Consider the following 26,795-nt stretch of genomic DNA (forward strand, 5'->3'; position numbering starts at 1 on the left):
CAATCTTGAATAGAATACGGCATATGAGCAAGCGAATTCTTCGCTTGCCTAATTCTTGGGCACGACCTACTTCCACATTGAACAAATGTGACACCACCTATGACTACTGCACCTCTCCTGCCATACGGTTTATAAGCTGCTTCTCCGCTCATATGCCGTATTCTATTCAAGATTGATGGACTGAACACATCGACTCAAGGTTGAGGGACTGATTACCTCATTCTCCTCCTGTTCTTCAAGTTTCTCCTACGTATGGACTGATGAAGCCACTGTGGCGAAACGTTTCCTCAATAAAGATGCCCAGGAGTTGCACATGTGTCTAATTTATCAACTTGTTGCACATGTGTCTCAATCATCAACTTGTTGGTATTTTAGACAATTTTTAACATTGCTTCCAGGGATTGAACCAGCTGTTTTTATCGTTGACAGAAGAAAGTCAGTGAAGTAATCTACCGTCGCTTCAGATTGTGTTACTGTGGAAATCAGCGCCACGTGTGTGACTATTATTGTGGGAGCGGCGCTTCTGCACATGCTCGCCACCTTCTTTAATGAGACCTTAGCCAGCTGTTTCACTGTCTCATTAATACTCCACACGGCCAGCTGGTTCTCCGTCCCATTAACACTTCATTCAGCTCACCTCCTGTACTCTAGCACACTACGCCGTGTTGAGATGCGCTCATTAGGCCCAAGACCTATTCTACCACGGATGTGCAAATCTCAAGTCTTCCGTGGATCAGAGTGCATGGGAACCAGACCAGTGTTACCGGCTCCTCTACTGGAGGAACCTGTGTGTTATTGTTTTTGTCCGTAAAGAACAGCAATAAGGCACAACACCGTTACTGCCACAACCCTCGTATGGGAGAAAATTATGACGACGTTTCGGTCCGTCTTGTGATCTGCTGATGGTCCAAGACGGTCCGAAATGTCGTCATGAGTTTCTTTGTGTGGGTTATTTGTGTATTGTTTTGCCTGTCTTGGCTTGATTTCTTTTCAGTTTCACCTTGATTCCTTTTCAGTTTCAGCTTCATTCCTTTTCAGTTTTACCTTGATTCCTTTTCAGTTTCACCTTGATTCCTTTTAAGTTTCAGCTTGATTCCTTTTCAGTTTCACCTTGATTCCTTTTCAGTTTCACCTTGATTCCTTTTCAGTTTCACCTCGATTCCTTTTCAGTTTCACCTTGATTCCTTTTCAGTTTCACCTTGATTCCTTTTCAGTTTCACCTTGATTCCTTTTCAGTTTCACCTTGATTCCTTTTCAGTTTCACCTTGATTCCTTTTCAGTTTCACCTTGATTCCTTTTCAGTTTTACCTTGATTCCTTTTCAGTTTCACCTTGATTCCTTTTAAGTTTCACCTTGATTCCTTTTCAGTTTCAGCTTGATTCCTTTTCAGTTTCACCTTGATTCCTTTTCAGTTTCACCTTGATTCCTTTTCAGTTTCACCTTGATTCCTTTTCAGTTTCACCTTGATTCCTTCTCAGTTTCACCTTGATTCCTTTTCAGTTTCACCTTGATTCCTTTTCAGTTTCAACCTGATTCCTTTTCAGTTTCATATTATATTGTAGTATTCTGTATGAACAAAGGTATGTATCTCAGTGTATATACAGCGAGAGATGCGTATCTCTTAGTGTATATACACCGCGAGGTGTATAGTTCTGTGTATATGCACTGAGAATATACTTTAATCTCTATTTTAGGTATTAAAGTATTCTTGACAGGTGGTGAACAGGTGACATGGAGCCTTAATGACCCTCGTTTAGTCGATAGGCTGTAAACCGAATAAACCAAGCAACCAGCGCCAACAGCGGTGTTTTATTGGTGTTTGTTGATTTAAAACAGCTGCAGAAAGACTCGTGTGTTTTTCCACGGTGTTTGTGTATTTACTAATTATTTCTTACTTTTGTTGCATTTTAAGGAATTTTTGGCTAAGAAAACAATGAATATTTTGTTACTTTTTTGTAGATTTGTGTTAATTTTGTTATTCTGGATTTGTGTAAAGTTATTTTTTTATATTTTTAGTGATATTATATGCCCAATTCGTGTAAATTTGAGGGTTACTAGAATTGTATTAATTAAATTTTGTTCGATTTCTGTTCATGACTTGTCTCTGGTCTGTTAAATTGTATTGTGAGTGGAATTGTGTTATGATATTTTGCATGATTTTTCAAGTAACGGGATTTGCAGATAATTTTACAATATTTGTAAGCTGCGTTGGTTATCAGGTTTGATCCGAGGATGCAGCCTCACTTGATGGGCCTAGGATTAATCTGAGGGAGCATCCCTTCATCCCGTCTTTCTATGGAGAACACTGGAGTTAGGACTGACAGAAGGATAACTTAAGTCACACCACATTCTAAGAGTCTTCCTCCATCTTTCTCTCCTCCTTTTCTCCCCATCCTTTCTTCCTCCCATTCTCCCCTTCCTTCCTCCCATTCTCCTCTTCCTCCCATTCTCCTTTTCCTCCCATTCTCCTCTTCCTCCCATTCTCCTCTTCCTCCCATTCACCTCTTCCTCCCATTCTCCTCTTCCTCCCTTTCTCCTCTTCCTCCCATTCTCCCCATCCTTCCTTGAAGGATCGAGAAGCTAAAATTTTTGAAAGATTCTAGATTATGGTGGCATATTATGAAGTGTGTTATGGTGTTAGTATGTACATGTTATGGTGTTAGTGTGTAGTGTGTTAGTATATAGTGTGTTAGTATATAGTGTGCTAGCGTGCATTGTGTTAGTGTGTAGTGTGTTAGCGTGTAGTGTGTCAGTCAGCGTGTTAGTGGGTGTGATTAGCGAATGTGTTAGACTTAATAAGTGTATTGCTGTGAGTGTTAGTGAGTGTATTAGTGTACTAGCGTCATATTAATAAACAGAAGTTACCTAGTTTGATAGAGAGAGATAGTCCCATGATATTGACAAAACACAGGTGTTTCAGACCTAGGTGAGGACACTTGCTTCAGGTACTGAAAGTGTTCATGCATCGCGGTTAATTTTTTTATTCCACACAGGTGGAATGTGTGCAGGTGGGGCACTGCCCGGACGATCTACATGCCCAGATGTTGAAAGTGAGTGATACATGCCCATATGTTGCAGTGAGTGATACATGTCCAGGTGTTGCAGTGAGTGATACATGCCCATATGTTGCAGTGAGTGATACATGACAGGTGTTGCAGTGATACATGCCCAGGTGTTGCAGTGATACATGCCCAGGTGTTGCAGTGATACATGCCCAGGTGTTGCAGTGAGTGATACATGCCAGGTGTTGCAGTGATACATGCCCAGGTGTTGCAGTGAGTGATACATGCCAAGTGTTGCCGTGATACATGCCCAGGTGTTGCAGTGAGTGATACATGCCCAAGTGTAGCAGTGATACATGCCCAGGTGTTGCAGTGATACATGCATAGGTGTTGCAGTGAGTGATACATGCATAGGTGTTGCAGTGAGTGATACATGCCCAGGTGTTGCAGTGAGTGACACATGCCCAAGTGTAGCAGTGATACATGCCCAGGTGTTGCAGTGAGTGATACATGCCCAGGTGTTGCAGTGAGTGATACATGCCCAGGTGTTGCAGTGAGTGATACATGCCCAGGTGTTGCAGTGAGTGATACATGCCCAGGTGTTGCAGTGAGTGATACATGCCCAGGTGTTGCAGTGAGTGATACATGCCCAGGTGTTGCAGTGAGTGATACATGCCCAAGTGTAGCAGTGATACATGCCCAGGTGTTGCAGTGAGTGATACATGCCCAGGTGTAGCAGTGATACATGCCCAGGTGTTGCAGTGAGTGATACATGCCCAGGTGTTGCAGTGAGTGATACATGCCCAGGTGTTGCAGTGAGTGATACATGCCCAAGTGTAGCAGTGATACATGCCCAGGTGTTGCAGTGAGTGATACATGCCCAAGTGTAGCAGTGATACATGCCCAGGTGTTGCAGTGAGTGATACATGCCCAAGTGTAGCAGTGATACATGCCCAGGTGTTGCAGTGAGTGATACATGCCCAGGTGTTGCAGTGAGTGATACATGCCCAGGTGTTGCAGTGAGTGATACATGCCCAGGTGTTGCAGTGAGTGATACATGCCCAGGTGTTGCAGTGAGTGATACATGCCCAGGTGTTGCAGTGAGTGATACATGCCCAGGTGTTGCAGTGAGTGATACATGCCCAGGTGTTGCAGTGAGTGATACATGCCCAAGTGTAGCAGTGATACATGCCCAGGTGTTGCAGTGAGTGATACATGCCCAGGTGTTGCAGTGAGTGATACATGCCCAGGTGTTGCAGTGAGTGATACATGCCCAGGTGTTGCAGTGAGTGATACATGCCCAGGTGTTGCAGTGAGTGATACATGCCCAGGTGTTGCAGTGAGTGATACATGCCCAGGTGTTGCAGTGAGTGATACATGCCCAAGTGTAGCAGTGATACATGCCCAGGTGTTGCAGTGAGTGATACATGCCCAGGTGTTGCAGTGAGTGATACATGCCCAGGTGTTGCAGTGAGTGATACATGCCCAGGTGTTGCAGTGAGTGATACATGCCCAGGTGTTGCAGTGAGTGATACATGCCCAGGTGTTGCAGTGAGTGATACATGCCCAGGTGTTGCAATGAGTGATACATGCCCAGGTGTTGCAGTGAGTGATACATGCCCAAGTGTAGCAGTGATACATGCCCAGGTGTTGCATTGAGTGATACATGCCCAGGTGTTGCAGTGAGTGATACATGCCCAGGTGTTGCAGTGAGTGATACATGCCCAGGTGTTGCAGTGAGTGATACATGCCCAGGTGTTGCAGTGAGTGATACATGCCCAGGTGTTGCAGTGAGTGATACATGCCCAGGTGTTGCAGTGAGTGATACATGCCCAGGTGTTGCATTGAGTGATACATGCCCAGGTGTTGCAGTGAGTGATACATGCCCAGGTGTTGCAGTGAGTGATACATGCCCAGGTGTTGCAGTGAGTGATACATGCCCAGGTGTTGCAGTGAGTGATACATGCCCAGGTGTTGCAGTGAGTGATACATGCCCAGGTGTTGCAGTGAGTTATACATGCCCAGGTGTTGCAGTGAGTGATACATGCCCAGGTGTTGCAGTGAGTGATACATGCCCAGGTGTTGCATTGAGTGATACATGCCCAGGTGTTGCAGTGAGTGATACATGCCCAGGTGTTGCAGTGAGTGATACATGCCCAGGTGTTGCAGTGAGTGATACATGCCCAGGTGTTGCAGTGAGTGATACATGCCCAGGTGTTGCAGTGAGTGATACATGCCCAAGTGTAGCAGTGATACATGCCCAGGTGTTGCAGTGAGTGATACATGCCCAGGTGTTGCAGTGAGTGATACATGCCCAGGTGTTGAAGACGGCGTGTCTAGCAAATGTTTCAGCCTCGCGAGGGAGGTGTTTTGAGTGGGTGGTGGTGGTTGGCGGGCTGGAGGGCGGGGTTGGTGGTGGTGGTGGGAGGGGGTATGGTAGTGGTGGTTATGGTGGTGGTGGTGGTGGTGGTTATGGTGGTGGTGGTGGTGGTGGTGGTGGTGGTTCCCTCTGGCTTGCCTCACTCTAGTCTCAAGCTACCGATTAGTATCTCCCACCTCGCAGTTCCCAGTGTGCTTTCTGCCGCGGCTCCCGCCTCTCGCACGCCCTCACACACGCCCTCACATGCGTCCTCTCACGCCCTCACACGCCCACTCACGCCACGCCTAAATACCTCCGCTAATTTTGCAAAACTAATAGTGCAAAGGTGGAGAAAAGGAGAATTTTTAAATATGTGCTGGAGAAAAATGTTCTCCGTTGGCAGATGGTGTTGAAAATTATTGATAAACATGTGTGTGCATGTGATGAACGCAGGTGATTGGCTGAGGCCCCGGCCAATAGCTCATGGGCTCAACCAATGACAAGACTGTATTGGCCTCTCACTTCTTCGGCGGGAAACAAGAAGTCACAACACCATAGGCATCATGGCGACCCAAGTGGCTAGGTGGAGCTCAGCCCAGATCAGGTAGAGACGATCCGCAGCTGCACAGAGGTCGATCATGAGCCTTTCAGAGGAAAACAAGTCTGAACCGGACTTGTAGAGCTCTACCAGCTCAGTCAGGTAGCAAGAGGCTGACAAGAAGGGTCCAGCTTCAAAACTGACCGCTCTCAACCTTGCTTGCCCAAGAAGACCTCGAACTGACTTTCCCGTTTCCAGGCTGCATTAAAACAGCATTTAGGTGAACTTCTGAAAAACACTGAAGGGACTTCAGGCTGTTTGAGGATATGTATCTCCTGGAATCTGCCCTCATAAGAAGATAATCGCTAGAAAACACAGAGCATTTAGTCTAGTCTACGTAACTACGGAAGCAAAAATTGTTCTGCGGATAAGAAGAATCTCACGTAGAGGTGTGTCGCTGCTGCTGCTAGTAGCCGCCACAACCAGGGGTTCTCCACACCTAAGGAGACTATGGCCACCAAGTTCCTTCTTCGGTGCCTACTACTGAATCTCTTCCTCTGTGACTTCGTACACGCCCTCTGGTGGTGAGTACAAACATAGTAAGTTTAAGGACCGAGTACTAACAAAGCATCCTGGGTTAAGCCACCATTTGCTGAAGAGGATTTGGCCGTGACAACGTTTTGCTCTGGTTAAAGATTTATCACAAGTAGCTATACACACAGCGAAACGTTATCCAAATAAAAGCTTTCTTAAAGTAAACCAAACCATACCCCCGGCCGGGATTGAACCCGCGGTCATAGAGTCTCAAAACTCCAGCCCGTCGCGTTAGCCACTAAACCAGCTAGCCACAATAAGATTCATCCAACTAGGTATATTTATACACCATAGGAAGGTTAGCACAGGCACCACTGTGACCACAAATGCAAGTTGGATGAATCTTATGGGTATGGTTTGTTTGCAATCGTGTCATTACGATTTCTTGAGTCTTTCTTGAAGTGTAAAAGTGTTAAAAAAAAAGACACGGGAAAACAAAGCCTTTAGCACAACGTTTCCTTACTTGAAGCTTTACCAAGTACTTGATAAAGTTTTATGCAGGAGAAACGTCGTACTTATAAAGATCCCCTTTTGCTCTATATATCTTAGTAAAACCTTGTTCTAAGCATGTAACTCTATTTACGATTACGTTTGGTCTGTACCGTTCAAAGACCCACCTGATAGCCTGTACCTCTCAAAGACCTACCTGATAGTCTGTACCTCTCAAAGACCTACCTGATAGCCTGTACCTCTCAAAGACCCACCTGATAGTCTGTACCTCTCAAAGACCTACCTGATAGTCTACACCTCTCAAAGACCTACCTGATCGCCTGTACCTCTCAAAGACCCACCTGATAGTCTACACCTCTCAAAGACCTACCTGATAGCCTGTACCTCTCAAAGACCCACCTGATAGTCTGTACCTCTCAAAGACCTACCTGATAGTCTACACCTCTCAAAGACCTACCTGATCGCCTGTACCTCTCAAAGACCCACCTGATAGTCTACACCTCTCAAAGACCTACCTGATAGCCTGTACCTCTCAAAGACCTACCTGATAGCCTGTACCTCTCAAAGACCTACCTGATAGTCTGTACCTCTCAAAGACCTACCTGATAGCCTGTACCTCTCAAAGACCTACCTGATAGCCTGTACCTCTCAAAGACCTACCTGATAGGTCTATGAGAGGTACAAACTATCAAGTCTGTACCTCTCATAGACCTACTTCAGAAATGGTCTGCACCTTTCAAAGACCTGGAGTGTAAAAGTCATGGCTGTATCATCCTGGAGTGTAAACAGTCATGGTTGTATCCTGGAGTGTAAACAGACATGGTTATATCATCCTGGAGTGTAAATAGTCATGGTTGTATAATTCTAGAGTGTAAACAGTTCTGGCTGTATCATCCTGGAGTATAAACTTCCAAGGTACAGATTTACACCTCCCAGTTGTGGTGTTCACCGAGTATGTCACTTATATTCAGTGTACATCACACCACCACACGTTTTGCCTTCCCTCCATAATCAGCCAAAAGTCCGGTATTTATAGCCGTTATAGGTGTCGGGACTCCGTTCTTATACCGAGGATAAACCGCTAATTATAAATATCAACCGATAAGGGTGAGGGGAGGTTGAATTGGAGGATTGGTAACTTCATGCCTGGTATGAACCTTTGTAATAGATACCGACAGATTGGCTTAGAAAGGCACATGAACAAACACTAGGACATATTTGAAAACGTTTCAGTTCTGAGACTTTGATCAGAGTCCCAGGACCGAAACATTTCCTAATATGTCCTAGTGTTTGCTCACGTCAGTCCCTCACTAGCTATGGCTGATCGACACATGCTGAATCCTCTCTATGATCTTACGAGCCACTGACACTGAGCATACTCCTTCTAACTTTCTATTATTACGTTACTACAAGTGTACTTTCAGTAAATGTTGTACACATTTTGTATCTAATATTTCTGGTGGGAATATACGGGCACTCAGACAACCATTTTTGGTGTGTAGATAAATGGTTCAAAGAACCATTTATCTACACACCAACACTTGGGTATCTTTATTTTGGAAACGTTTCGCCAACCAGTGGCTTCCCCAGTCCAGTACTGAGGAAAATAATTGGAAGTCGGAAGGAGTTTGAGGTAATCAGTCCCTCAAGCTGGGGTCGATGTGATCAATCTTGATAAAAGACTGTGCCTTTAACATTCCTTAATTGCTCGTTCACTGCTAATCTCACAGCCAGGTACCACAGGTCTTCTAATTGTACCTGTGTTAGTTGTACCTGTCAACGTTGAGACAAGACACAGGTGGCGGCCCTGTGTCTTCCAAGTGTGAGGAGGGGGGGGGGGAGGGATGTAGAAATGAAAAAAAATCACACACCATGGCTGTATTCGACTGAAGAAGCCTGTTGTGCGGGCGAAACGTCTCGGCCCTAAACATTGCCAAGAGTTGCACATGTGTCTTATTTATCATCTTGTACATGTGTCTTATTTATCATCTTGTATGCTGTTGTATTTTGACATCATCGATGGAAACATTAAACAAACACTTGAGGCGACGTTTCGGTCTATTCTGGACCAATATCGAGAAACAGCCCAGTTGTGACTTGATAATAGTCCAGAGGGGGACCGAAACGTGACTTGGTAAAGGTCCAGGACTGACCGAAACGTGGCTTAATAATGGTCCAGGAGGAACCGAAACGTGGCATGGTAATGGTCCAAAAGGAACCGAAATGTGGCTTGGTAATGGTCCAGGAGGAACCGAAACGTGGGTTGAGTTGGAGCTACTCACCCATTCCTTAGATCAAACCTGATTGCTTCCCCATTCCCAGGCGCTGTACGACCCTTGTATACTACTATTTCCCTAGGTATGATGGGTGTCCCCTAGTTAGTGATACTGGGTGCTGGGTGTCCCTTAGTATTACTGAGTGTGATAATGGGTGCTGGGCGTCCCCTAGTTAGTGATGCTGAGTGCTGGGTGTCCCCTAGTTAGTATTACTGAGTGTGATAATGGGTGCTGGGCGTCCCCTAGTTAGTGATGCTGAGTGTCCCCTAGTTAGTGATGCTGAGTGTCCCCTAGTTAGTGATGCTGAGTGTCCCCTAGTTAGTGATGCTGAGTGTCCCCTAGTTAGTGATGCTGAGTGTCCCCTAGTTAGTGATGCTGAGTGTCCCCTAGTTAGTGATGCTGAGTGTCTCCTAGTTAGTGATGCTGAGGGTCCCCTAGTTAGTGATGCTGAGGGTCCCCTAGTTAGTGATGCTGAAGGTCCCCTAGTTAGTGATGCTAAGTGTCCCCTATTTAGTGATGCTGAGTGTCTCCTAGTTAGTGATGTTGAGGGTCCCCTAGTTAGTGATGATGGGTGCTGGGTGTCCCCTGGTTAGTGATGCTGGGTGTCTCTTAGTGGTGCTGGGTGTCCCCTAGTTAGTGATGCTGGGTGTCCCCTAGTTAGTGATGCTAGTTACTGGGTATCCCCTAGTTAGTGATACTGATAGCTGGTTCTCCTCTAGTTGATGATTCTAGGTATCACCTAGTTAGTGGTGCTACGTATTAGGTGTCCCCTAGTTAGTGGTGCTGGGTGTCCCTTAGTTAGTGATGCTGGGTGACCCTAATTACTGATGCTAGATGTTGGGTGTCCCCTAGTTAGTGATGCTGGGTGTCCCCCAGTTAGTGATGCTGGGTGTCCCCCACTTAGTGATGCTGGGTGTCTCCTAGTTAGTGATGCTGGGTGTCTCCTAGTTAGTGATGCTGGGTGTCCCCCAGTTAGTGATGCTGGGTGTCCCCCAGTTAGTGATGCTGGGTGTCTCCTAGTTAGTGATGCTGGGTGTCCCCCAGTTAGTGATGCTGGGTGTCCCCCAGTTAGTGATGCTGGGTGTCTCCTAGTTAGTGATGCTGGGTGTCCCCCAGTTAGTGATGCTGGGTGTCCCCCAGTTAGTGATGCTGGGTGTCTCCTAGTTAGTGATGCTGGGTGCTAGGATGTTACTACAGTACTTTCCTCAATATTCCTCCGGAATTCACTGGCTCTTCACTGCTCTCTCAAGAGCCAAGTGATGCTGTCTAAAAAACTGTATGCCCCGTCTCTGCCTTGCATCCATGATGTAGCCCAGCCATGGGCGAAATTTTCCATTTAAAGGCTCCTCGATGTTTTTATCCCCATCTGAGGGTGCGTTGGTGCCCTCGTGTACTCGACACCATTCACTGCTTGAGGCAGTTACGAATAAATTCACTTAAAATGAGCACTGCTCCCAAAATTTATAAATGAACTCTCAGTAAATATTATTATTATTATTATTATTATTATTATTATTATTATTATTATTATTAATAGTATTAATAATGGCAATACTACTTCTGCTACCAACACCACTGTTACTACTTCTACTACTATTAATACTACTACTAGTATTACTACTAATACTACTGCTGCTAATAATAATAGTAGTAATAATAATAATATTAGTAATAATAATACTAATACTAATAATAATAATAACAATACTACTACTACTACTACTACTAATAATAATAATAATTGTAATACTGGCACGATTATTATTTATAATAATAATAATAATAAAAGTTGTGAGAGGTCACGACGGTGTCACTGCTAAACAATTAAAGTAAAGGGGACGCGTCTTTATTTTACATCTATGGGCTCGTAACTTGTAATAAATTTCTTCCTTCCTCGGCAGCAACCTCGAAACTCGAGACTTTGTTTTTTCTCTAATAGAGATATCTGGAGAGTCTCCCTCTGATAGAGAAAACTCGAGACTCTCTCTCTAATAGAGATAATGGAGTCGGGGGAATATGAGTTGAGCAAGTTGTTTTGCCAGAGATTTTAAAACAGTATCGTCTTACGTACGAAGCCCCTGACCACGCCCTTCTCTCTCTCTCTCTCTCTCTCTCTCTCTCTCTCTCTCTCTCTCTCTCTCTCTCTCTCTCTCTCTCTCTCTCTCTCTCTCTAATACACACACATCTAGGGACCGGGCGGTGCCAGGAGCAGAGACTCGACCCATGCAACTACAAATAAGTGAGTACCTAGGACCTATGGGTAAGCATAATACCCAACACATCACATGAGAAGCACATCAACCACATAACCTCTGCCACATACGTGCATTTATTCAAAGATTAATTTTCCTTAACTTCAACACGGAATCCTTCCAGATCCTATTTACGACATATGTCAGGACCATCTTAGAGTATGCAGCACCGGCATGAAACCCACACCTGATAAAGCTTGTTAAGAAACAGGAAAAGGTGTAGAGTTTTGCAAGAAGATTAGTCCCGGAGCTATAGGGACAGGCCAAAGAAGGTAAACATGATGTTATTAAATGACAAAAGGACCACAGTAGTCATGATAACGACGTGGAAAATACTCAGAGGAATTAGTAGAGTGAAAAGGGATGAAAATGTTCGAGATGCGGGAAATAAGTGCAAGAGGGGCTTTGTTGCCCACCAAAAGCTTTATCATGGGAAATATAGCATGGAGGTTAATTGTAGTGTATGCCAGGTGTTCTGAGTAGTATCTGACATTACCTGCCAGCACTGTTCTGGCTGACATTAACTTGCGACTCTGTCCTGACGTTGCCTGACCACCATATCCTGACTGACGTTACCTGACGACCGTATCCTGACGACCGAGACTCACTTTAGCCACAATTCTGAAGATGCTGAAACTCCTTGATGAAGCCCTTTGATAAAGCTCCTTAATGAAGCTCCTTGATGACGCCCCATGATGACGCTCCATGATGACGCTCCTTGATGACGCTCCATGATGACGCTCCATGATGACGTTCCATGATGCAGCGGAGCGAGGCTGGAGTGATCCTCGAAGAGTAGGAGGATCTTCACAAGTGTTGCTGCCTCGACTCAGCAGTCGTCAATCTCAGCAGTGGAGTTGTACAGGCCTTGGCCAGGCCTCAGCGGGGGGCGTTGACCCCCGAAAACATCCTTCGGACTGAGGGACTGACCACCTCAAAAACTATTTCTCCACGGTTGATGGACTGATTACATCATATTTATTACTACGCTTACCACCGCTGTATTTGACTGAAGAAGCCCACTGTGTAGGCGAAACGTTTCAATCAATAATAAAGATACCCAGATGTTTCACATCCTGATGTTGCACATCCTGATGTTGCACATCCTGATGTTGCACATCCTGATGTTGCACATCCTGATGTTGCACATCCTGATGTTGCACATCCTGATGTTGCACATCGTGATGTTGCACATCGTGATGTTGCACATCCTGATGTTGCACATCCTGATGTTGCACATCCTGATGTTGCACATCCTGATGTTGCACATCCTGATGTTGCACATCCTGATGTTGCACATCCTGATGTTGCACATCGTGATGTTGCACATTCTGATGTTGCACATCCTGATGTTGCACATCCTGATGTTGCACATCCTGATGTTGCACATCGTGATGTTGCACATCCTGATGTTGCTCATCCTGATGTTGCACATCCTGATGTTGCACATCCTGATGTTGCACATCCTGATGTTGCACATCCTGATGTTGCACATCCTGATGTTGCACATCCTGATGTTGCACATCGTGATGTTGCACATCGTGATGTTGCACATCGTGATGTTGCACATCCTGATGGATGTTTGTGACAGTATCTACCGTGATGATGAAGGTATCTTATAATATTACCTTGTTTGTAACATCTGCCTTGTTTGTATCATTATCTACCTCGTAACATCTACCTTGTTAGTACCAGTATCTACCTAATTTGTGACATTATCTACTTTGTTGATAAAGTTATTCTGTAACATTACCTTGTTTGTGACATCTGCCCTGTTTGTAACAGTATCTACCTACTTGGTAACACCTGCCTTGTTTACCTCACCTCTCCTGGATCAAACCAAAATCATTTCTTGATCACCTGGCGCCGTGTGAACCACCCCTACGGATTTAGCTCATCCAGGCTAGCATAATGACACCGAGAGGTCAAAAAAAAAAAATAACTGGGAAGAGAGAAGTCAAAAATAAAAGGAGATTTCTCGAGGTGTGTTCCTGGTGAGTGGAACAATCTCCAGAGTCTTCCCGGTCAGCGGAACACAAGATTCGGGAGGAGATAGGTGCCGCTGGGACACGGGACTACTCTCTCATAATGACCGTGGTGCGCTATCACCTCTGAGCGATTACTTCCAGTCTATTTCCATCTTCCATGGTTCAGAAGTACAATTCGACGTTTCAGAGAAGTTTTTTTTGGGTCTTTTCTGACGTATTTGGATTTTTTAAATTACATTATGTGTATAAGTAACGTGACTGACGTTATATTTTGTAGAAAGACGTAAATTGTTGTAATTTTATATCAGATATACTGCATTTTAAATAGGGGAAATTGAGAGCATCCTCTTCTGGCCTTCTCTGCTTCTCTCGCCTCAATTGTGACTTGACAATGGTCCAGGATGGTTCAAAACGTCGTAAAAAGGTTTCCTCCTAAGTTCGGATTTTTGGTGAATTGTTCCAGTCAAGGTATTGTGATCTTTTTCATTCTTAATGCTGGAGATCCATAATTATAGATGACCTGACGGGGGAGATAAGCTGGGGTTATAGATCTAAAACAAATTATATCTCAGGCTCCAGGTGGGTCATCTGAAGGCCTCGGAAGATACTATGATACAGGTAATTATGTCAGTTAGCCTCAACAGGGCTTCACAGCTGCTTTTCCACGAGAAATCTTTCGACTTGTTACGGCTGAGGTATTTCAAGCGGAAGAGAGTGATAAGAAGAACCAGTTTCTTTATCTGAACTTCAATTAGGCCAGATAGGGTTCCATAACACACACACACACACACACACACACACACACACACGCTGGAGAGTGAAGTAGTGGAGGTAGGATCCATACATAGTTTTAAAAAGAGATACGATAATGCTCTTGGAACAGGGAGAGAGTGGACCTAGTAGCGAACAGCGAAGAGGCAGGACTCACCCCTGCAACCACAAATAGGTGAATATATGTGAGTACACAAACACGTACACACATGTACACACACACACACACTCACACACACACACACACACACACACACACACACACACACACACACACACACACACACACACACACACACACACACACATACATACACACACACACACACACACACACACACACACACACACACACACACACACACACACACACACACACACACACACACACACACACGTACACAAACACACACATGTACACAAACACGTACACATACACACTGGAGGACAGGAGGGTTAGGGAAGACATGATAACGGCATATAAAATACTGTGAGGAATTGACAAGGTGGACAAAGACAGGATGTTCCAGAGATGGGACACAAACAAGGGGTCACAGTTGGAAGTTAAAGACTCCGATGAGTCAAAGGGATGTTAGGAAGTATTTCTTCAGTCATAGAGTTGTCAGGAAGTGGAATGGCCTAGAAAGTGACGTAGTGGAGGCAGGAACCATACATAGTTTTAAGATGAAGTTTGATAAAGCTCATGGAGCAGGGAGAGAGAGGACCTAGTAGCGGTTAGTGAAGAGGCGGGGCCAGAAGCTATGATTCGACCCCTGCAACCACAAATAGGTGAGTACACACACACACACTGTATCCCATTCCTGACTACTGTAAAGTTTCCGTTAATGCTGTTAAGATGAGATACATTCAGAACACAAAAGAGAACAAGAAAACGAGAAAAAGAGGATGAGGTCTTCATATATAGACGAAAGATTGGAGTTTTATCCATAATTATTATTGAGAGTAGGTTAAGCCTAGTTATTAGGTATTCTCGTTGTCAACTGAAGGAAACCTCGTATGATAGGCATAAAACTTGAAGGATGGAAACAGGCCTCTCTTGAACATTGTGGGATATGTTCAGGACTTGAGAGATGAAAATAAGCCTGTGAGAGGCCGTGTGGGATAGGCTCAAGACATGAAGGATGAAAATTAGACCTACTGTAAACATTCTGAGATAATGCCAACTCGCCAAACTGAATTATTTTGGCTGTATAAAATATTTACGGCGAAATCATGCGGTAGAAAGGTGTAAGAATGATAATCATTCTTGTGTGGGTATCTGATCCACTGTGTGAATGATTATTAATTTTCACATTAGTTCTTCATACTATTATTATTATCATCATCATTATCATCATCCTCGTCATGTCTTCCTTACCTACCTCTCAGTCCTTCCTCATCAGAACCTCAAGACTGCCCAATGTCATCTATCGACCGGCTTATAGACATTTGTATAAGGTAAAAGCTGCGGTTCACAGGGGGTAATGCCCCGTGTATTCTGGGTACGCGCCTCAGCTCTGACGAGCTGGATTACATTGTCGCATTATAATCCTTGATAAACACGTAGCAATAAGTAATTGTAATACATACACACCTCCTAGTATATGCCATTTTTGTGCCACCAGTGTGTCCTAGAAGTCTTGTGTACCATATTATGTAATAAAATGCACACACACACACACACACACACACACACACACACACACACATATATATATACATATACAGTACATATATATATATATATATATATATATATATATATATATATATATATATATATATATATATATATATTTATATATATATATATATATATATATATATATATATATATATATATATATATATAATATACATTGTGTGTGTGTGTTTGTAATAAAGTTATCGTAAAACAGCTATAAATGTCTTGGCATCAGGAAGGTGTGTTGATACCTGACGAACACCTGATTGCCTTGTTGATACCTGAGTATCACCTGATTGCCTTTTTCTCTCCTCCTGGTGATACAGGGAGCTACCTGACTAGTTGATCTCTCTTCTGCCACACTTGTCAAACAGTGAAGCAGCTGGTGATCTCTTGATCACCGGGGTCACCTCTGGGTCCCCCCGGGGTCACCTCTGGGTCCCCTAGGGGATACCTCTGGGTCCCCACTGCGTAAATCAGGGATAAGTGTCTCACCTGAGTGCGCGCGATAATTTTTCCTGCTCTTACCAGCCCACTGCTGAGGTCGTCTGGGGCAAGTGTGTCAATACAATTTTTTTTCCTGAACGCATAGGAGATATATGTATATATATATATATATATATATATATATATATATATATATATATATATATATATATATATATATATATATATATATATATATATATATATATATATATATATATATATATAAATATATTGTGTGTGTGTGTCGCAAACGTCATGTATATGTCATGCTCAACCAAGATGTATTGGCTGTTTCTATCAGTGTATCTCTGAGGCGAGACAGAGAGAGAGAGAGAGAGAGAGAGAGAGAGAGAGAGAGAGAGAGAGAGAGAGAGAGAGAGAGAGAGAGAGAGAGAGAGAGAGAGAGAGGGAGGGAGGGAGAGAGAGAGAGAGAGAGAGAGAGAGAGAGGGAGGGAGAGAGAGGATAAGGGTAGGTGCTGGCATTAGGTAAGTACGTAGGTGAGACAGGTGATGAAGGGGTGGGTGTGTTAGGTGTGACACCAGGACGCAGGTGAACTACCCATCACTGATGTTTTGCTCTCCCTCCTCCTGCTCCCCATATACGCCACCCACACACCCCACGCCACCCACACACCCCACGACACCCACACACCCCACGCCACCCACACACCCCACGCCACCCACACACCCCACGCCACCCACACACCCCACGCCACCCACACACCCCACGCCACCCACACACCCCACGCCACCCACACACCCCACGCCACCCACACACCCCGCGCCACCCACACACCCCACCCACACACCCCACCCACACACCCCACGCCACCCACACACCCCGCGCCACCCACACACCCCGCCTACACACCCCGCGCCACCCACACACCCCGCGCCACCCACGCACCCCGCTCCACCCACACACCCCACCCACACACCCCGCGCCACCCACACACCCCACCCCACACACCCCGCGCCACCCACACACCCCGCGCCACCCACGCACCCCGCGCCACCCCCACCCCCCACCCACACACCCCGCGCCACCCACACACCCCGCGCCACCCACACACACCCCCCATACACCCCGCGCCACCCACACACCCCGCGCTACCCACCCACCCCGCGCCACCCACCCACCCCACCCACACCTCGCGCCACCCACACCCCGCGCCACCGACACACCCCGCCCACACACCCCGCGCCACCCACACACCCCACCCACACCCCGCGCTACCCACACACCCCGCGCCACCCACACCCCGCGCCACCCACACACCCCACCCATACACCCCGCGCCACCCACACACCCCATCCACACACCCCGCACAACCCACACACCCCATCCATACACCCCTGTCACCCACTCCCACAGGCAACAGACCTCACACCACTCACTAGTCACATGCAACACACCTCACACCACTCTCAGGCAACACACACCTCACACCACTCACAAGCAACACACACCTCACACCACTCACAGGCAACACACACCTCACACCACTCACAGGCAACACACACCTCACACCACTCACCACTCACAGGCAACACACACCTGACACCACTCACAGACAACACACACCTGACACCACTCACAGGCAACACACACCTCACACCACTCACAGGCAACACACACCTGACACCACTCACAGACAACACACACCTCACACCACTCACAGGCAACACACACCTCACACCACTCACCACTCACAGGCAACACACACCTCACAACACTCACAGGCAACACACACCTGACACCACTCACAGGCAACACGCACCTCACAACACTCACAGGCAACACACACCTCACAACACTCACCACTCGCAGACAACACACACCTGACACCACTCACAGGCAACACACACCTGACACCACTCACAGGCAACACACACCTGACACCACTCACAGGCAACACACACCTCACAACACTCACAGGCAACACACACCTCACAACACTCACAGCCAACACACACCTCACAACACTCACCACTCACAGGCAACACACACCTCACAACACTCACCACTCACAGCCAACACACACCTCACAACACTCACCACTCACAGGCAACACACACCTCACAACACTCACCACTCACAGACAACACACATCTCACCACTCACAGACAACACACACCTCACAACACACACCACTCACAGGCAACACACACCTCACAACACTCACCACTCACAGACAACACACACCTGACACCACTCACAGGCAACACACACCTGACACCACTCACAGGCAACACACCTCACAACACTCACCACTCACAGACAACACACAAGTCTTCTTCATCCTTCCTATAACCTTCTTAAACTGATTCAACTTCAATCCATTATTCCGAGTTCTTTCTCAAATATTCTTAGTGCTGTGTTGTTATCTTCGTCCTTTATCCGTGTCTTCCATATGTCTACCTCACTCTTATCTCCCATAATACTTCTATCTTTTTTATAATTATAATGATAATAACACCAACAACAACAATAATAATACCAACAATAACAATAATAATACCAACAATAACAGTAATAACAACAACAGTATTAATAATAATACCACAACAACAATGATAACACCAACAACAACGATAATAATAATAATAATAATAATAATAATAATAATAATAATACTAACAACAACACCAACAACAATAATAATGTTAATAACAACAATACTAATAATAATCACAAATTCCGATCAATTATAATGGTATTCGTCTGTCCCTCGTTGCTTCAAAATATTGATCACATACCACCCCCTCCACAGCACAACAGATCGGCTACATTCCTGCCACAATGTTTAGATTCTGGCGTAATGAGCACTTGAGCTGCGTGCTTGGCGTGCCTGAGCCCCAGGGCTCAGAAGCAAGCAAGGGCTCCTTCGTTTATAATTACCAGGTCACGTGATGGATTTCCGGCCACCTGCCCTTATACTGTGTACCTCGGCAGGTGATTATGTATAGGCTGGTGCTGAGTGATGAGAATGTGTTGTGCGGAAGGTGGTGGTGAAGGGGGAAGTGTCCCCTTGGATGTTAGGTAATCTCTATTTGGTGCTAAGTGATGCGTATCGGGTGCTAAGTGATGTGTATTGGGTGCTAGGTGATGTGTATTGAGTGCTAGGTGATGTTGGATCTCATTTAGGTGCTAGGAAGAATTTTTTATATTTATGAAGGTGTTATTTTAGGTGCTAGGGGAGTTATTTTGGTTGCTAGGGGATTTATTTTTGTATGTCAGGAGTTATTATTGGTCCAAAGGAAATTATTTAAGGTGCTGGAGGAATTCTTTTGAATGCTAGGGGAGCTATTTTTGGTGCTAGGGAAGTTAATTTGGTTGCTTCGGGAGTTATTTTCGGCGCTAGGAAGATTTTCTTTGAATTCTAGGGGAATATTTTGTTTTAGTTTACTAGAAAAGTATTTTAGGTGCTAGGGGAATCCTCATGTTGGCTAGGTGAAATATTTTGCGTGCTGAGTAATTATATTCACATTTAAGATTAATCACTTGAGGGGAATGGAAGGTAATCAGGTTGGAGAGTGGACTGGGTCACCCCTTTTGAGTGCTACAGGGATTTATATTACAATCTGTACGTGTTTTTGGCTGACCTTTTGGGTTTGTATTTATCCTCAAGGCTTTCGACCATCACCACACATTGTGTGGTTTCTCTCTCAGCTTCCCAACATACATAGGGAGGTTTACCAATAGACTCTTGGCTGTCTTCAAGAGGGAGCTGGACAGGCACCTAAAGTCAATACCTGACCAGCCGGGCTGTGGTTCGTACGTCGGTACGAACAACTTGGTTGATCAGGCCCTGATCTACCACGAGACCTGGTCATGGACCGGGCCGCGGGGGTTTTGACCCCCAAAACACCCTTCAGGTATACTCCAGATATAAAGTGGTAGATTTGATCTGATGCTCCAGACTTCCTTCCATGTACCCCGTGTCTGGACTTCCTGCGGCTTCTTGACTATGCTTTCTCATGTATGGAATCCATGCTGGTGCTGCCTATTCTAAGCTAGGCCTAACTTATGTCACGTACAATGTTCTGAAGGACTGTTTATTGAGATGTTTGAAGGCAGTTAGGATTTGCAGCAGTACTGAATATAATATGATATATCTACCTGGAATGTGCTCCGCGGGTCAGCGCCCCCACGGCCCGGTCCATAAACATGCCTCACGGTGGATCAGGCTGTTACTGCCGGCCGTATGCAATTCATCGTACGAACCACATCCCGGTTGGTTAGGTACTGACCAGGCGGGCTGTGGTTCTGTCCAACAGCCAGGGGTCTGTTGGTAATCATCCTTATGTGTGTTGTCTCTTAGTGTATTCATCTCTTGACACTTAATGTGTTATCTCTTGACACTTAATGTGTTACCTTCTAGTGTACTCATGCCACCCCTGCTTTTCAATGGGGGATATATTGCACCGCCAGGCGAGTTTTTTGCTTTCGTAGGGATTGATTTCTGTGTGCAGATTTGGGATAAGTCCCTCTAGAACTTCCCATGTATAAACAATGATTTATCTGTCTCACCTGCGTTCCAAGGAGTACGGGTCAAGGCACTTCAAAATGGTCAGAGTAATTGAGGTGCTTGACTGTACTTATACGTGCAGTGAAGGTTCTTAGTACAATCTCCAGATCTGTAATTTCGTCTACCTTGAAAGGAGGTGTTAGTGTACAGTAGTACTCTAGCTTAGAGAGAACAAGTGACAAAGAGAATCATCATTGGCCTGGCATCCCTTGTTTTGGAGGATCTCATTTCCCATCCTATCATTTTCTTTGCTGATGTGATAATGACATTGTTATGATCTTTCAAAGTGAGATCTTCTGACATTATTACTCCCGTATCCTTCACATTAGTTTTTCGAGTATTTTGTAGTTAGAATTTGTTTTATACTCCGATCGAGCTTGCATTTTCTCAAGTTTTCCTTAGCAGAGTAACTGAAATTTGCCTTCATCGAACTTCATATTGTTTTCTGTGGCCCATTGGAAGACTTGGTTCACATCGCTTGGAGGTTGTCCGCCAAGGAACACACGGTACTATGGTTTGCATCTCTATGTCAAATATAAGGATGGGAGCGAGTACTGTACCTCGTGGAACAGAGTTTTTCACTGTGGCCACCTCTGACTTAACTCTGTTTACTATTACTCATTTTGTTCTGTTGATTAGAGAGTTAAAGATCCTTCAACCCACTTTTCCCGTTATTCCTTCAGCACTCATGTGTGTTATTACACCATAATTGCACTTGTCGAAGGCTTTCGCGAAGTCTATGTATACTACATCTGCATTCTGTTTGTCCTCCATTGCATCCCAGACCATTTCTTAGTGGTTCAGTAGTTGTGAGAGGCAGCAGCGACCTTCTCTAAACCCATGCTCCTCTGAGTTCTGCAATTGCTGACTCCTGGTGATATGTTCGGTGTTGTGATTACTCCCAGGTCCTCCTCTTTGCTTGCTCTAACTTCTCTCTCAGTTTATATACTTTGTATTTATATTATTGTAAACAATACCGACGAGGTGATGAAAAAAGCGGAGAGGTAATTTTAGGTGTTCAGTCCCTTGACCTTTATAAAAAGGTGTTCAGTCCATTCGCCTTTATAAGATGTGTTCAGCCCCATAGCGTTGATAAGATGTATTCAGTCCCTTTACTTTGATGGAAAGTTTTCAGTCCTTCAGCCTTGAGGAAGTGAACACCTTCCAGTTTTATCAAGACTGAGGGAATGAACACTTAAAAATTACATCTTAGTTCTTTCCACTGTCTTCAGTACATAATCTCTGCGGTGAACTGGAAAAAAAATCACTGGTGAGCGAAACGTCTTTGTAAATAAAAATACCTAAGTATTGCACATGTCCCATATTCATCACACATTATCCTGTCTTACTTCACTCTCTTCGATTTGTGTTATCTTACACTTGCCTGGATTGAACTCCAGCAGCTACTTGCTTGATCACTACTACAGTGTAAGTCATCTTATAGCTTGAACTCTAGCAGCCATTTTCTTGATCACTGCTTCAGTGTAAGTCATCTTATAGCTTGAACTCTAGCAGCCATTTTCTTGATCACTGCTTCAGTGTAAGTCATCTTATAGCTTGAACTCTAGCAGCCATTTTCTTGATCACTGCTTCAGTGTAAGTCATCTTATAGCTTGAACTCTAGCAGCCATTTTCTTGATCACCGCTTCAGTGTAAGTCATCTTATAGCTTGAACTCTAGCAGCCATTTTCTTGATCACTGCTTCAGTATAAGTCATCTTATAGCTTGAACTCTAGCAGCCATTTTCTTGATCACTGCTTCAGTGTAAGTCATCTTATAGCTTGAACTCTAGCAGCCATTTTCTTGATCACTGCTTCAGTGTAATTCATCTTATAGCTTGAACTCTAGCAGCCATTTTCTTGATCACTGCTTCAGTGTAAGTCATCTTATAGCTTGAACTCTAGCAGCCACTTTCTTGATCACTGCTTCAGTATAAGTCATCTTATAGCTTGAACTCTAGCAGCCATTTTCTTGATCACTGCTTCAGTGTAAGTCATCTTATAGCTTGAACTCTAGCAGCCACTTTCTTGATCACTGCTTCAGTATAAGTCATCTTATAGCTTGAACTCTAGCAGCCATTTTCTTGATCACTGCTTCAGTATAAGTCATCTTATAGATTGTCTTCAAGTTTTCTTCATTAAATAAGGGTTAATTTTATTGCATAAATGATCAACAATGTGATGATAATTTTCTGATGAATAAAGATTAAGGTTATAAATATAGTTTTATCTCATTCTTCTAATAAATTTTTTTCCTTCAACAACAAACAGCGACACACAACTGATATCCTCTGGCAGACCATTTACGTCTTAATAGACGTAGGAGCTTCAATTACGAGGTGTACACAAATGCTAGTGTGTACGTAACTGGTGTACACGGATGGGAGAGTGTACGTAAGTAGTGTACACGGATGGGAGTGTACACGTGAGTGGTGTACACGGATGCTAGTGTACACGTAAGTGGTGTACACGGATGGGAGTGTACACGTAAGTGGTGTACACGGATGGGAGTGTACACGTAAGTGGTGTACACGGATGGGAGTGTACACGTAAGTGGTGTACACGGATGGGAGTGTACACGTAAGTGGTGTACACGGATGGGAGTGTACACGTAAGTGGTGTACACGGATGGGAGTGTACACGTAAGTGGTGTACACGGATGGGAGTGTACACGTAAGTGGTGTACACGGATGGGAGTGTACACGTAAGTGGTGTACACGGATGGGAGTGTACACGTAAGTGGTGTACACGGATGGGAGTGTACACGTAAGTGGTGTACACGGATGGGAGTGTACACGTAAGTGGTGTACACGGATGGGAGTGTACACGTAAGTGGTGTACACGGATGGGAGTGTACACGTAAGTGGTGTACACGGATGGGAGTGTACACGTAAGTGGTGTACACGGATGGGAGTGTACACGTAAGTGGTGTACACGGATGGGAGTGTACACGTAAGTGGTGTACACGGATGGGAGTGTACACGTAAGTGGTGTACACGGATGGGAGTGTACACGTAAGTGGTGTACACGGATGGGAGTGTACACGTAAGTGGTGTACACGGATGGGAGTGTACACGGGCGTGGGAATCAGGGGACATTTTGAGACACGACTTCCACGAAAATGCTTTTAACAGAGTGTAAACAAAGTAACCTGCCTCCACCACTCTCCCTCACTCGTCTCTCCCTCACTTGTCTCTCCCTCACTTGTCTCTCCCTCACTTGTCTCTCCCTCCCCTATTACCTCAGCCTCACTAACCTCTCACATCCCTAACTTCCTCAGCCTTGATACAAGGTGGTCAGTCCCTCAGGCTAAGGTTTAATGGTTCAATATAATAATAATAATAATAATAATAATAATAATAATAATAATAATAATAATAATAACAATAATAATAATGCAGCTACAAAACCTTTGATGAGTGCCTCAAGGATTATTATTATTATTATTATTATTATTATTATTATTATTATTATTATTATTATTATTATTATTATTATTATTATTATTATTATTAACATTTTGTGAAGCACTAAACACGTGAGAGTAAAAGTAAACCAAGAGGACGGGTCAGATAAGGTCAGGATAGGATGAGATAGGTTAGGTCGTAAACCCACACACATCAACATCATTGACCTTATCCCTGTCCATGTCAGCCTCAGGTGGACACTCGTGCCCTAGTGAAAGGTCACGTTGCAAAGGTCACCAAGATGAGGTGGATAGGAGAGTCAAGTAGCAGAGAGACTGGAGACAGTTGCATTATTCTTATTATGATTATTATTATTATTATGAATATTATTATGATGATTATTATTATTATAATTGCTGTTTTTATTTTATTATTTGATTATTATTATTATGAATATTATTAATATGATTATTATTGTAATTGCTGTTTTTATTTTATTATTCTTATTTTTATTGGGTAGCGCTAAACCCGTAGGAGTTTTATAGAATCTATGGAATTGGAGGTAGAGGTAATCAGGTGTCCATAGCGAGGGATGAGCGTCTGTAATTCCCTGGATCAAGAGCCCTTAACCAGCATCAAAGCACAGTTTCAAGAATAATCACTAGTGTAAGATTTTTTAGAAAGTCTCTCAGTATCAATATACATATATATATATATATATATATATATATATATATATATATATATATATATATATATATATATATATATATATATATATATATATATATATATATAAAAGATAGCTCCAAGCCTTTCGTGTTCCAATCAACACATCTTTAGTAGCTTGCAATGTTGCAGAAATAAGTAGGAAGTCCAGGTAGATTCGTACAAGCGAACGACTGTAGCTAGAGTCGTTCCCTTGAACGACAAAGATAGGGAGATACAGACACCTGGGAGAAGCAGGCTGTCGTGCATCTCTCAGTTGACAGTGAGGATAGTATTGTTTGTGTACACACACACACACACACACACACACACACACACACACACACACACACACACACACACACACACACACACACACACACACACACACACACACACACACACACACACACACATAGAGGCTGGGCCAGAAGCTGTGAATCGACCCTTGCAACCACACATAGGATAGTACACACATGCTCTCTCACTCTCTCTCTCTTCCCTCCCTTAGTGCTCCCTCGACTTCTACTTCCCATTGGATGATAGAATAAGATAGAGATTCAACCCAACGCAAACCCACCTAGCTTACCCGAACCCACCCAGCTTACCCGGCCCCACCCGGTGTGGTGTTGTGGCTGACATGCTAATGTAACCTTGGGATATAAAAGGTTCACCTAAGTCAGGTTTTTCAGGGATGTGTAAGCGTGTGTTGAGGGGTCAGTGTTGCGTTGTGTTGAGTGGGTTCATTCACTATATCAATTTTACCCTTTACTTATTGGTTCAACAACTAAATTATCTTCAGTTATATTTGTTGAGTCCAAACATAATTAATAACTACCTAGTAACCTTTGTAGTACAAAGTAACTTTAAGAATATCTTTATTGTAGACGTTTCGCCATCCAGTGGCTTTATCAATACAGATTCTAGGACATAATTAGCAGACAGTAGAACTATATACAAAAGATGAGGTAATCAGTCCCTCAGCCTTGGAGTTAGTGTTCACAGCATCGTGGTGGAAGAGAATCTGGAGCAAAGGCAAGAAGACTGGCGGTTATATAGGCGCCAGTGGATAAGGACGTGTAGCAGACGAGGGCATAGTCACTGGTAGGCGGGATTCCCCGGTGGAAGTAGGTATTTTATACCTTTCTTGCACAACTTGTCAGACACTGCAGCATCATGGAATCTTCGTTCAGAGGACATCTACAAGACCTTCTTCACAGCTACTACAACTAACCCATCCCTTTGGGTAGGACCTACTTCCATTGGGGAATCCCGCCTACCAGTGACTATGCCCTCGTCTGCTACACGTCCTTATCCACTGATGCCTATATAACCGCCAGTCTTCTTGCCTTTGCTCCAGATTCTCCTCCACCACGATGCTGTAAACACTAACTCCAAGGCTGAGGGACTGATTGCCTCATCTTTTGTATATAGTTCTACTGTCTGCTAATTATGTCCTAGAATCTTTATTGATAAAGCCACTGGATGGCGAAACGTCTACAATAAAGATATCCAGATATTGCACATATGTCTTAACTTTCATATTGTCGGTATTTTATACCTTTCTTGCACAACTTTAAGAAGGATTCTCACACAACGAACACTGGCGAACATCAGTGTTCACCACGATAAGAGCAAGTAGCTACTACTGTTACTACTACTATTACTAATAATATTGCTACTTTTGTTACTATTACTAAAATAATAATAATGATAATCTTTTATTTGTACGTGTACAAGGTATAC

At 44.2% G+C, this 26,795-nt stretch overlaps 1 protein-coding gene across 1 annotated transcript in view; it reads left to right on the forward strand.

Moving 5' to 3' along the window:
- Positions 1-5,549: 5,549 nt before the first annotated feature.
- The window catches only part of LOC128695472 (protein Wnt-6), an 80,814-nt gene continuing 59,568 nt past the window's right edge, over positions 5,550-26,795 (forward strand). Inside the window, exon 1 of the mRNA XM_053786132.2 lies at positions 5,550-6,483. Within this exon, the coding sequence (XP_053642107.2) occupies positions 6,410-6,483 (74 nt within the window). The 5' untranslated portion in view covers positions 5,550-6,409. The remainder of the gene's footprint in view (positions 6,484-26,795) is intronic.

This window comes from Cherax quadricarinatus, chromosome 50, assembly GCF_038502225.1.
Source record: "Cherax quadricarinatus isolate ZL_2023a chromosome 50, ASM3850222v1, whole genome shotgun sequence".
Classification (NCBI taxonomy): domain Eukaryota; kingdom Metazoa; phylum Arthropoda; class Malacostraca; order Decapoda; family Parastacidae; genus Cherax; species Cherax quadricarinatus.